At 41.5% G+C, this 14,001-nt stretch overlaps 1 protein-coding gene across 7 annotated transcripts in view; it reads right to left on the minus strand.

Moving 5' to 3' along the window:
• The window catches only part of STXBP5L (syntaxin binding protein 5L), a 410,492-nt gene that overhangs the window by 103,429 nt on the left and 293,062 nt on the right, over positions 1–14,001 (minus strand). For all 7 annotated transcript variants that reach the window (XM_054042932.1, XM_054042916.1, XM_054042898.1 and 4 more), the window contains exons 14-15: positions 12,067–12,107; positions 1,992–2,209 (exon numbers count right to left, since the gene is read on the minus strand). In XM_054042932.1, coding sequence (XP_053898907.1) covers positions 1,992–2,209; positions 12,067–12,107 — 259 coding nt within the window. The remainder of the gene's footprint in view (positions 1–1,991; positions 2,210–12,066; positions 12,108–14,001) is intronic.

Genomic DNA, 14,001 nt, shown 5'->3' on the forward strand with positions numbered 1-14,001 from the left:
GTTTTGTCAGGATGGGAGCCTGGAGCTCCTGAACATTAAAAAACCCTCTCAGGGGAAGAAGGAGAATCAGTTGTTAGGAGCTGTCCAGTGGACAGGTTGAAACAGAGGGAGACTCTGGGGAAGGAGTCTGAAGAAGCTGGACCTTCCCCAGATCCAGGAATGGTAAGCCTTAGGGAGGTGCGGGCATGCATAGAGGCTGGATTATTGTTTTAAGATTTGTTTCCTCTATAATGCTGTGGTTCTAACTAAATAATATGTTGGTTTAGGAAGGCTGTTTGGTCACTCTATTAACCACTGGTCATTGTTATCAGAGGGAACAGAACTCCAGGTGCTGAGACTAAGTTAGATCTGCTGAGATAATCATGGGTAGAATCTGGAGACTGCAGCCCAAAGACCAGTCTGAGAGTGGGAGAACTGAGGGCTTGGCTACACTTGCAAGTTAGAGCGCATTAAAGCAGCCCCAGGCGCCCTAACCTCTGACGCGTCCTCACTGGCAAGGTAGGTAGAGTGCCTGGACTCTGCAGCTGGAGCGCTCCTGGTAATCCACCTCCACGAGAAGCATAAAGCTTGCTGCGCCCTGGCTGAAATGCCCGGGTGTCAGCGTGAATGAGGTGTTGCATTACTGTGCTGTGACTGGCCTCCGGAAACGGCCCATAATCGCCTGAAGTCAAGTGGCCACCCTTGTCATTGTTTTGAACTCAGCTGCAGGACTGTGGATATCCCCTTTCAAAGCTCCGTTTCTGATAGCCAGCATGCTTATCTGCTCCGGGACAAAGCAAACCATTACTGTGGAATGCTGTGTGAGAGAGAGAGAGATGGGGGAGGGGAGTCTACTGCTGTCTGAACTTACAGGACAGCATGCTGACACACTCTCTGCACCCCAAAACACACTGTCTCTCCTCCCACATACACACAAGACACTCCCTGTCACACTCCACACACCACCCCCATTTGAAAAGCATGTTGCAGTCACTTGCACGCTGGGATAGCTACCACAATTCACTGCTCTTTGTGGCACTGCAAGAGCTGCTAATGTGGCCATACCAATGCGTTTCCAGCTGACACCGTAAAAACACGGCAGCATTTTCCCCGCTGCAGTCTCCGAAGGCTGGTTTAACTCCCAGATGGCTCTACATCTGCAAGTGTAGCCATGCCCTGAATGATTCACAGAGGTGAAAGCTTATGACCTGAAACCTGAGGGAGATGCACTCGAAGGGACCAGGAAGGGTCAGAGGGGCAGTTAGCCCAATATTCGTGACAATAATGTTGACCGTTTAGATATAAATCATCTGCCACTTCCTGTAGTGTCCACTTTGTTGCAGAAACAAAGTCAGCATTAGTTGATTAAAATATATTAAACCAGAAAAAAAACAACACTTTTACTTTGTCAAAGACTGGAAAATGTTAGGTTCTTTTGTATTACAAGCACTATGAAGATAAACTAAAATAAAGCCTTCAAACTCCTGAGTTAAAAGAGAGTGATATTATCATACAATGAAATAAATTAATGTTTAGTATCAAAGCAGCACAGATAACTTATCTTGTATATTAGTGTAAAATTATTTACTGAGAATATTTGGTCTGTTCTTGGGTGCCAAAATGTACCTTGGATGATAAAAACACATATGACACCGCACCAAGTATTTCTGGAGCAAGCAACTAAAACACAGACCCATCCTGATGGCTTGGAAACAGCCTAAGTCTTGACTTATTACTATATTTTATTCCTATTGCGAAAGGTTGGAATCCTGGCCTCACTAAAATCAATGTGAGTTTTGCAATTGGCATCAGTGGCCCTAAGATTTCACCCACAACGTTTAAACATGAATGCTCCTAAATTTATACTTAGGAAGCTTAATAGAAGTTTTATTCAGGTACATAACTATGGATTGAGCAGCCTCACACGAGGCACTCAAATTTGAAAACAATGGCTTATATTATTTACTCTTTTCAATCAACATCATATGTGAGCAAAATTCTTAATAACTTACCACTATTTCAGTATTCACTTCGTGTTTGCTGAATCTGTAAACAATAACATATGCAGAGACTCCCGCCACACAGAATATTCGGCTTTCAGGGCACCAGTACATCATCTGAATGGCAAAAGGATCTTCTTCTACAATCTCAGTTGTTGGTTTTCCTTCCCCTAGCTTCTGTTTTTCAAACACTTTTGAGGTTTTTAACTTGTACAACATCTGTAGAGTTACTGCAAAATATTACAACATATCTACAATTATTGTTTAACATTAAACAAACCTATACCTTACCTCTAGTTATAAGGTGTTTTAGCTGCTACTGTTTTTCAGTCATGACATAGTATAACATGATATGAAGGCTCAACTTAACAGAATAATAGAGAGTAATGTTAAGCTTTATGTTTCATATTTCCAGTAATGGATATTTGTATATGGGTCATTGTTAGCACTCTCTTTTCTGGACCAGAAAGGCAAAAGTCATGAGTTTCAGACACACACCTAGACTTAGGCACTTACTCAATACTGATGTTGCAGTGCAATACTGGGGAGATGCTGCGCTGCATGCTGCATTGTTGGTGCTATCTTCCCTATGAGATATTAAACTGGTGTCTCTTTTGCCTGTCTGTAATTGTTGTCTTGGTAGAAATTAGAGATCCCATGGCACTTTCAGGGGAAAAAATAGGAGATAATTCTGGTGACCTGGCCAGCTCCAAGGCTGTGTGATAACACAACGGTTGCTCTGTCTTCAGAATCATTGCTGTTTGATTCATTACGTTGTAAAATGCTTTGAATATCTTAGCTATGAAATAATAATTTAATATTTACAGCATTTTTATATGTTAGTGTTTTATATTTATAGCGTTATATAGATTGGTAATGTCCAGAAGCCCCAGTCAGGATTGTGCTGCTCATGGCCCCCGTCCCAAAAACATTACAATCTAAAAGGTATGAAATGTGCTACAACTAACCACGTTCTATTCTATTTGCAAAATCTTTTACATCAGTGTGGATTATGGAGAAAAAACATAGCAACCATATTTTCCTGAAATGTTTCCACTGTCAGGCTCAGATTTGGAGTGAGGTGCAATTTTAGGGTCTCATTCTCTACCCATATTAGTTTTACACCAGTATAACTGCATTGTCTTCAATGGAGTTACTTCAGATTAACACTGGTGCAAGAAAAAGAGCATCAGGCCTGTTGATTCCTCAAGTATGAAGTGTATTTTATGCTTTGTGAAAAATTCTTTTAAGACACTGGTGCTTTTAATGCAGCATCCAAAAGTAGGACTGCAGCTTTAAGCCACTGTCTATATTGTAGGTTGGGGATGAGGAGGGCTCAATTTACCATTGTTCTGCACCCTGTGTAGACATTTACACCAGATTAAGTGGGTGTAAAACACTGCCATTCTGATATGGTATTGTTTTACACTTATTTTGCATTCACTTGGCTCTGGTGTTAATGACTACACAAGGTTCAGGACAAATGGCAAATCAGGCCACTGCCTCTGTGAATCCTAGGAAACTCAGACCTGTTACTCGTTTGCAGGTTATATCATCTGTTCCTCCAGTACCAGTATTGCTCTGCTGGCCTTTGATGCGGTGGAAAGAGGCTATGGAGCCCACCTCAGACTTCTGGGGAGTCCAGTGCTGTCCTTAGAGCTAGACTCTTATCGTCTGTGCATACCAGGGCTGCAAGAATCACAGTTGTACCTGGTCTCTGGTCAGGGGCACCACAGGAACAAGGAGAGACTCCCTGAGTCTTTCTTCCCCTTGTACACCTGTGCAGGACCAGATAACACTTATTTCTAAGCAAATGAGAAATAGTGAAATGGGTCATGAGCAAGGCTGAATTTTGAAAATTGCTTCAGTGGCTTAGCAATTCTGCACTCTCAACACACTGTGGTTTGAGATGAAAATACAGGATAACTAACCAGTGCCTAAAGGCAGAGTACTTTGTATCTTTGAAGATCCTGGGGCTCACATAAATGTTTGTGATGAATCATCAAACAAAACCTTAAACTGTATTAAGATCATTTTTACTAAAACTTCGTAACCAGAAAACCTTAAACACAGGCACAGCAAGCAAAGCATGTATTTAAGAAGCAGGACTAAGAAGTGTTGTGGAAATAACACATTTTTCAATTTGGTGTCCAAACCAAAAAATTGAAAAAAAATTGTTTTGAGTTGAATGAAATGTCTGGTTTGATCCTAAACAAAATGTTTGTTTCATTTTTAAGTTCTGTTTTTTTTAAATAAAATTGAAGCAAAATTCAAAACAAAGAGCCATTTCAAATTGAAAAATCAAAACATTTTGTTTTGAAAATGTCAAAACAAAACATTTAGACTTTTCTGGAATTCCCCTCCCCCCCCCCTTTTTTTTGACCAAAAGAATTCAGTAAATTATACACAAATTTGCTACATGTTTTGGTCAATCTGAATATGCATTTTTTGCCCCCCCCCCCCCCCATTATAATAATAATCTGAAAAATTTCGCCCAGTTCTAGGATTAAGAGCCAGACCCCAGCTGAGCACTGGCATATTCCATTGGCTTTAGTGGAAGCTTGGGTGTTGAGGAGCGCCCAGGCCCAGGCCCAGGCCCAAAGCCTTTCACTTCTAAGACACAGCTTCAACTTATATTGCCATAGTACCTACAAGAAATAGCTTCTAGTCAATTAAGCTTATTCCCTGCTAAAAGGATAACAACCCCCAACCCCAACACATAAACATATATGTTCCTGAAAAGAACACAAACCTTTCCCCCAGTTACTGAAAGTGGTATCAGGTCCACCAATGGAAACAAAAGGGCTACTGTGTTTCTACATAAATCCCCTAAAAGAGGCTGCATTACAGCACCGGTAGATTGGTTCACAAGTACAGTATATGTTAAGTATTTTGGGATCCCACAAGGCTAAATTGCATGGTTTTACACCAGCAATTATACCATACTTGCACAGAGAATGTACACACTTTGTGCTTAAGAAACAGTGAACAGGAATAGCCATCAAACCTTACTCTTACCCCTTTTGACCCACACAATTTGCCAAATTTGGGGTGTTGTCAGTCGTTCAAGTTAAAAGGAGAAATTGATTATGTAGTCAGCTATTTTCTTTTATGAAATCTTGTTTATTTACAAGGAATGAACAAAATCCTGTTTTTCTGAATGCAGGAGGAACCAAACAAAAGGAGATAGTTTATTTTTGCTTATCGCCCCAAACCTCTTCAGCCAGCACCAGACCCAAAAGCCTTCCCACTAGGCTTCTCTTATGGTCACACACTGTGCTTGTTCAGGATGTCTCTCTCTCTCTCTGTGTCAGACAATACCCAGTGAACCCCTCTGCCCAGTTCATTCAAAATTTTGGGCAGCCATGTATTAATCTTTGTTTTGGGCAGAGACATGTACCTGTGTTTTTTGTTTGGAGACTGCTCTTATTTCAGCCACCTCTGTCATATTATTTTTATATATGAGAGGCTGTAGGACTGCTCCTCACAAGTCAGGCTTCTGCATCAGATATAAACTGACTACATAGCTTACTTCTCAGAGAGATACATACCAGATGTATTCAACCGTATGATCCTTTATTGCCAGGTATGGCAAAGGTTAGCTTTAAATAAGATATTTTACACACAGTGCCACCTAGTATAATACAGTTTAGCATTCCATTACATCTCCCCCTTTAAGTTCTACATTCCTATCATTTACAAAATATACACCATCACACTACCTTTGAAGTTAAGTACATGTCAGTCTGTTAAGTGTCTCTGAATCATACTGGTTTTCTACTTGAACATGTAACAACTTGGTCATTTGGCTTTCCATAGGTTGCAATGACTGGCTGTGGTTGGTTTGGAATCTCTGAGTCTTCTTCTTGTTCTGCATCCACCATCTGAAGAGTTTGCTCTGTTAATTGTCCTTTCAGATGAACAAACTGTATATGTTGATGGTTTTTTGTTGAACTCTCCACTATCAGTCTCATTCACATATGATTTGAGTGATCAATGTCCATCCTTTGTCTTCGTCCAATTAGACATGAACATGGCAACCAAGTTCTAGATCCGGCAGTTCTTTTATTCTTTTTATCGGATTTGGCTATTTTTAACATGTCTGGCCACTTTGGAGATAGATTCCTTTTCAAAGTCGGAACAGTAGTTCTGAGTTGTCTTCCCATCAGAGTAGTGTTGGACTATATCTAGTAGCTGCAGTTGGTGTTAATCAGTAACTCAGAACAGCAAGGAATGGATCCTCCTTCTGTAGGATTTTCTTGGCTGTCTGCACAGCTCTCTCAGCTTCTCCATTTGCTTCTGGGTCATGTGGGCTGCTAGTAATATGATCAAAATCATATTTAATTCAGAACTTACATTTTGCTGTAGTGAATTGTAGTCTGTTGTCTATCACTAGTTGTTCTGGAATATTGAAATGAGCCAAAGTGCACTTCAGTTTCTTGATATCACTGCAGCACGTTATGTCTTTCAAGTTCATTATTTCTATATACCTGGAAAAAGAGTCCACCTGACCAGATAATGTTGTCCTCTGAAGTCACATAAATCTGCAGCTAATCTCTTTTGAGGTTTCTCTGGTAGGGGAGTTTGTACACTGTATGGTTCAGCTTTTTCTCTTAAGTTGTTTTGTACTGGATCGCCTTTCAAAAGTCCAGTAGCATCAAATCCTTTATTGAGTTCTTCCCCCTTTATCAATAGGGCCATCATAGCTGCTACATTGTGATTCCATGCACAGTGAATGCATCATAGCTTTTGTCTTAGTAAGTTGTTTCTATGATGAACTGGCCCATGCAGTTCAGAATACTGTCAGAACTGTGTCAGGCAATGTCATCTCTGGGAAGGGTTTAAGGTGACTGTAAGTCCCTTCTGAGATGACTGTGATGTCAGCTCCTGAAATAATTTTAAAGTCAAAAGTCTTGCCATGAATATTTAGTTTCACTCTCCAAGCAGGTTCAGTATTGTCACTAGTGATGGATCCCAGAAACAATGGCTCTTGATTGTCTTAATATGTGTCAACTCCCTGACTGCTTTGGTGTGGCAAACAGCTGCAAAGTACATTATACCTTGCACCTCTGGCTGAACATGCGCCTTCTCTTGGGATATAACTTTTCCATACATTGTGCATGTATGCTGTCATTTGTCTGTCAGCCTAGGAGCTCTCTCCTTGCCTCAGGGGTTTTATGATAATGACTTTTAGCACTCAAGTGTCTGCTTACAACTTCTAAGTTAGTTTCAAGTTATTTAAGTTGCTCCCCTGCCTTTCATTCTGCTGTTTGACTAGTTCAGTCTACTTTGCTATCTATATAGCTATGGCTAGGGTTAAATCTGTCATTAGTTGCAGCTGCTGTGAAAGATATTTATCTGTTAACTCAATAACCAGCCTGTCTCTGATATTTTTATGTTCTGTAGTACCAAAATCACAGTTTCCAGCCAATGCATGAAGAGCTCTTATAAAACATTCAACTTTTCCCCTTGGTTCTTGAATTCTTTGGTGGAAACCTGTTCTTTCATAAACCACATTACTCTGAGGCAGTGGTTCTCAACCCATGGGCCGCGGACCACACATGGTCCAATTGCACACAGCTGTGGTCCAGATGTGTGCTAAAGGGCGGCACAGGGCCTGGGTTGCCTCATGGCAGAGTCCAGGTCGGGCTGCCGCCCGGCCCCACACAACAAGGTCCAGGGTTGGGATTGCCGCCTGGCCCCGCACACCGGAGATCGGGGTCCCTGCCACCCAGCTCCACCACCAGGGCTCTGCTCCTGGCCCCATTCTGTGGAGGGATCTCTGGGCTGGGGTTGCTGGGCATAGCAGTGTGTGTGGGGAGGGTTGGGGGGTGCTGTGGTTCTCAACCTGTGGCCCAGGTAACACACTATGGGCCACATATACGGCTCACAATTATTAATAGGTTGAGAACCACTGCTCTGAGGCATAAAGTCTTCATCAAACATAGCCAGAACCCTTTCATAGCCATGTTTGCAATTGTCTTCAGTAAAGTCAAAGGATTTAAAGATATGCTCTGCCTGTTTCACCATAGCATAAATTAAAGATACCTGAATATCTCCAGATTCCTGATGGAGCTTTGTAGCAATTCAAAATCTTGCAAAATATTGCTTCCAGTCTGGCCATTGTGAAGGTTTGTCAAAGCTAAAGTTCTCTGGGGCATTGAAGAATGCCTGTTGATGAAATCCTGCAATCTTAATGTTGCTTTATTCCTTCTGTTTGCAACTTTTGTTGCTTTGTTTTTTCTGTTCATTCTCCTCTGGCACTAGTTTACTTCTGATACTATGTCATGTTGTTGTTGCTGGAGTCCCCATTGTAGTTGATGTATAAGAGTCAGTTTGCTTCAGTGACTTATTGTAAAAATGTAAATAGATGAGGGATTTGCAGATGTCCACAACTTTCTTTCTTCTTCCATGCTTCTCTTTGGCTTTTTCTGTTTTGTTATTCTCAGTGGCTTTAACTGCAGACCAATAGGTCAGCCACCATCCTGATCTATCGGCAGCAGCAGCTTCTTCTACATGGGAGGTTGCCGGGCTGCTATTAGCAGGTCAGGATTCTGTATGAGATATAGTCTTATTACAGATCTTACTTCTCAGAGATATACACACTAGATGTGTTCACTGTATGATCCTTTAGTGGTCTGCCAGGTCTGGCTAATGTTAGCTTAAGTGAGGTATGTTATACACAGCACCACCTAGTGGCTGAACAGTATAATACAGTTTAGCATTCCATTACAACTTTATATTCATCCTGGAATGCAAGGTGGTGATTATGCCCAAGCCATAACAAAGAGGTTTAGCCCAACCCACAATGATACAACATCCATCAAAGTTTATTTGCTAACATTGGGAAATTTTCGAAGCACAACGGGCTGTTATGGGTAACATTTTCAAAAGTGCCTAAGTGACTTGGGAAACTAAGTACCATTGACTTTCATTGAGGCATAAGCCCCTACGTGCCAAAGTCACTTTTAAAAATGGAACTTGGGCTTCTAAATCACTCAGACACTTTTGAAATGTGTACCTTATGTGCCTTAGTACCATTGAAAACCAATGGGAATGGATGCCTAACTCCCATTTGTGCCTTTGAAAATCTCTTCCTTTATAATTAAGTTTACATATGTACAATAAAATACATACACACACACAGTGTTACATATGTCATATGGGGCAGACTGTGACCCAGCCTAACACAGCAATGCAGGGAGCTCTTTTCTATCTTACATGGCCATGTTAACATTCCCTGCAGTGTAGCCCAAGTGCAGAAGGGTGAGAAAGGGTTGTGCACATACTACTACTCTCTTCACTCTTGGCAGATGGGGTGGAGCACTTGGCTCTGCCCTCCTTCCAACGTCTGGTCAGCAGAGCAGCCACAAGGGAGCAAGTAAACTACACTTCTTTTCAGAGAAAGAGTTGTGACTCTGAATCACAACTAATCACCAACTTTCTCCCTGGAGCAATGCAGCTATTCACTGCAGCATACTCAGGGCTGGGTCTAAAGCAGGGGCGGGCAAACTTTTTGGCCCGAGGGCCACATTAGTTTTGCAAAACTGTATGGAGGGCTGGGTAGGGAAGGCTGTGCCTCCCCAAATAGTCTGCCCACCGCCCCCTATCTGACCCCTCCCACTTCCCGCCCCCTGACTGCCCCCTCAGAACTCCCGACCCATCCAACCCCCCTGGCTCCTTGTCCCCTAACTGCCCCCTCCCAGGACCCCCTGCCCCTAATTGCCCCCCGGGACCCCACCCCCTATTCAACCTCCCTGCTCGCTGTCCCCTGACTGCCCCAGTCCCTATCCACACCCCCACCCCTGACAAGCATCCCGGGACTCCCATGCTTATTCAACCCCCTCCCCGTTCCCCATCCCCTGACTGCCCCCCCCCCCAGAACCACCGCCCCATCCAACCACCTCCTGCTCCCCATCCCCTGGGACTCTCTGTCCCTTATCCAACCCCCAAGCCCCGGCCCCCTTACCATGCCGCTCAGAGCAGCATGTCTGGCCACCGTGCCGCCCGGTCGGAGCCAGACATGCTGCCGCACTGCCCCGCCGCCCAGAGCACTGCCCACGTGGCGGTGAAGCTGTGGGGGAGGGGGGACAGCAGGAGAGGGACTGGGGGCTAGCCTTCCCGGCCGGGAGCTCAATAGCCTGGCAAGACGGTCTGCAGGCTGGATGTGGCCCACGGGCCGTAGTTTGCTCACCTCTGGCCTAAAGGCTCATTTTATCACCACATATGATATTTTACTGCACCCATTTTCACTGTATTACAACTTTCTGAACAATCCTCCTTTGGGGCTAAGTTCATATATGCTTAGCTTCTTTGCCAATTTTTGTGGAAAGCTTGAAGAAAACCCCTCAGCCATTTCTGAGTTAAAGGTAAGTGGAAAAAAATCTCTTTTCAAAACTCTTTTCTTAAAACTTCAGATTTTTTTTTGCTCAACAATGGCTGAAGAAATATACTCCAAACTGGACATGTGCCTGGTCCTACATGAGAAAGAGTCTTTTTGATATATTTTGAAAAAATAAATGATATATTATTGAAAGATAATTTCTCAGCATGTTCGGTGGGCATCTGGTAAAATTCTAGAAATCTAACAAAGCCTCACCTCCCAGTATTGCATTACTAGTGCAAGGAGAATCTCCCCTTTCCTCCTGTCCAGCCTGTCACATGCAGAGGTTGCTGCTAGACAGGAGAAAGACTACTGCCTGAGAAAGACTTTAATGTCTAGTTGATAACAACTTAGTAAAATCACCTCAACACATTAATACCATGTATAGGAAAAAACAAACAAACCAAAAGACTGATTGAAAACTGAAATATTTTGATTCATAAAAGTGCTACAAGTACCTCATGAGAATTTTAGTTCAGGCACCTTATGCTGTCATTCTGGACAGACTACATCTCCCATGATGCACCATATCTAAAGACTATGATGCACCTCTCCCTTCAGCAAGAAGAAAGAAACTGATGCATCATGGGAAATGTAGTTAAGCCAGAAAGCTCAGGTCATAAAGGAGAATGGAAGCATCAGATATCCAAACTACAACTCCCATGAGGCACTATGGCAACATTTTGAACTAAAATATTTCAGTATTAGGCCAAAATATTTAGGTTTTCAGCAACAATTTTTTGTCAAAAAGTCAAAATTTTCTGTGAAACAAGCTCTTTATTTTCTGACCCACTCTATGCACAACATGGGACTCTTCTATTTTCTGAGGCTTTTTTCTGAAAGGGTGTGTGTTGATAGTGCAGTGGAAGAACTTTCCATAAAGCTCAGAGAGAAGACTGGTAGGGTATGTCTATGCAGTGGGAATGGGAGTGAGCCTCCTACCCCAGGTCAACATATAGATGTGTAGAAAATGCTTTGAAGTTTTGGCTCAGGCTCTGAGGGTGGGCTTCAGAGGCCAAGCTCCAGCCTGAGCCGCAACTTCAAAGTGCTGTCTACACATTATGAGCCCCGCTAACCCAAGTCTGTCGACCTGGGCTTGGAGGCACACTCCTGCTCACTGCACAATGCTGTGCAAACATACCTGTGCAGATTTGGTTCTTATCTTGCCAAAAGCAGTCCACCTACTCATAAAAATTATTCACTGTACATTCACTTTAACACTAAATAGATTATATAGAGCCTGATATCAGATGTCAAGAATCTTGAATTATATGAGCAATAGGATGAACTATTACAGGTTTAGCTTTAAAAAAAAAAAATCCAGTTACAAGTAGGAATATATACTGTACTCACAGAAAGATAGAAATTAGAGTTGAAATAGACCCATTAGATCCAGCCTAGTCCTAACTCCCCGATCCACTGCAGAATTATCTCCTACCGCATATTTTAGAGTGCTTTGTCCACTTTAGTATTCAATGTCCAAGTTCTGACCTTTCCACCACACCCTCTGGGAGACTATTCTACAATCTAATATCTTACTGCCACAATTTTTTCTTACTGATATTCAGCCTAATGATTATTTTCTTAATTTCATCCCATTATTCTTACTTGCCTACGGATACTATCTTAAATAACAACCCCTCTCCCAATATCGTTATACTATAATTTGTTAATACTATGAGAAAGGGAAGTTTAAAAACTTACTGGCAGAGGCATCCCAAAACTTTATCGATCCGTCTGCATGACTTTAAAAAAATTAAACGTTGGTTAAAACAAGATATAGCTACATATAATTTCACTTCTCAGTTATTGAAAATACAAACAGCACAACTGAGTCACTGTATTTATTATATAATACAGTACTCAGGTGACCTTTCCATCATTCTTACAGTGTAGTCTAACCTTGAAGTTAACTATTCAATTGCAATGATGCAATTTATATCTATATTAGAAGGGCCATTAATCAAATGTAAATAGAATAAATCAGTTTAATTGATTTGTAGTGTACACACATATCAAAGGAAGTACACATTGACCGTATGTTATTACAGTTATTGTTACCAAACAAGTGACTGTTGTCTAGGATTTTGCATAATAATACTTTTAATCTTTTATAGCAGAGAGCTCTCACACACACTTTAACAATAGTCCTTTTTAAATAGAAAAGATCACATGGATAAAAGACTTTTTAAAAAGCATTGTTAAGAGAACTTTCCAGACTTTTAGTACATGACACATATATTACAGAATAGACTCTTTGAAGTGGCCCGTAAATTAGTTTTTATTTAAAACTGTGCCTTCTTTTTGGAAATCACTGTTTATTTTGAGATCTATTTTATATAACCCCCGTTAGGGTCAGATTCTGCCGCACTAGATCACAGTAAAGCATTTGATATGGTACCACATGAGAAAATATTAGTTAAATGAAAGTGGGGAGTTGCACAAGAATTGTAAGGTGGATAAGAAACTGGCTAAATGGGAGAAGGCAACAAGTTGTGCTAAAAGATGAACTATCAGACTGGAGGGAGGTTACTAATGGAGCTTCTCAAGGATCAATCCTGGGACCAATTTTATTCAATATTTTCATTAATCACCTTGGCATAAAAGGTAGGCGTGGGCTAATGAAATGTGCTGACGATACAAAGTTTGGAGGCATTATCAGTATAGAGGAGGATTGGAACATTATACAGGAAGACCTGGATCACTTTGAAGACGGGAGTGATAGAAATGGGACACAATTCAATAGTACAAAGTTCAAGGTCATGCACTTAGGGACTAATAATAAGAATTTCTGCTACAAGCTGGGGGCTCATCAGTTGAAGCAACAGAGAAGGAGAGAGAACTGGGTGTGAGGGTAATCCACAGGATTACTATGAGCCACGAATCTGATATGGCTGTGAAAAACACAAATACGATCCCAGGATGCATCAGGTGAGGCATTTCCAACAGAGACAGAGAAGTATTAATGCCACTGTATAAGGCTCTGGTAAAACTTCATTTGGAATACTTTGCACAGTTCTGGTCACCCACATTCAAGAAAGATTAATTCAAACTGGAAGAGGGGCAGAGAAGAGCTGCTAGGGTTAAGGGAGGATCATAGTAATGGAATCAGGTTAATGGAGGGCTTATCTTATAAGAGGAGGCTGGAAGAGCTTGGCTTGTTTAGCTTAGCAAAAAGGAGGCTGAGAGAGGATGTGATTGCTCTCTATAAATATCTCAGAGAGCTAAACATGTAGGAGGGTAAAGAACTATTTAAGCTAAAGGACAATGTTGGCATAAAAAACGTATGGGTATAAACTAGCCATGAACAAATCAGGCTGAAATTTAGAAGAACGTTTCTAAGCATCAGAGGAGTGAGGTTATGAAAAAATGTTTTATACAAAAAATTTTGCCCAGCTCTAATTCTTAGTTCTTCATAACTATGTCTATAAGAAAATGTCTGGCTATCAAGCTGCTTATCTCAGTAAAATATGCTATTTTGTAGTAGTTAGCACAAACCAATTCACATCCAAACTTATGCTTTGTAATTAACATTCTATGGATAAATAAAACAGGCAATTAAAAAGTGAATTACCAGTAGGAGAAAAATTATGAGTAACCCCAATATGGACAAAATTCATACTTCTACATGGGTGGCAG

The sequence above is a fragment of the Malaclemys terrapin genome, chromosome 1 (assembly GCF_027887155.1).
Source record: "Malaclemys terrapin pileata isolate rMalTer1 chromosome 1, rMalTer1.hap1, whole genome shotgun sequence".
Taxonomy (NCBI): domain Eukaryota; kingdom Metazoa; phylum Chordata; order Testudines; family Emydidae; genus Malaclemys; species Malaclemys terrapin.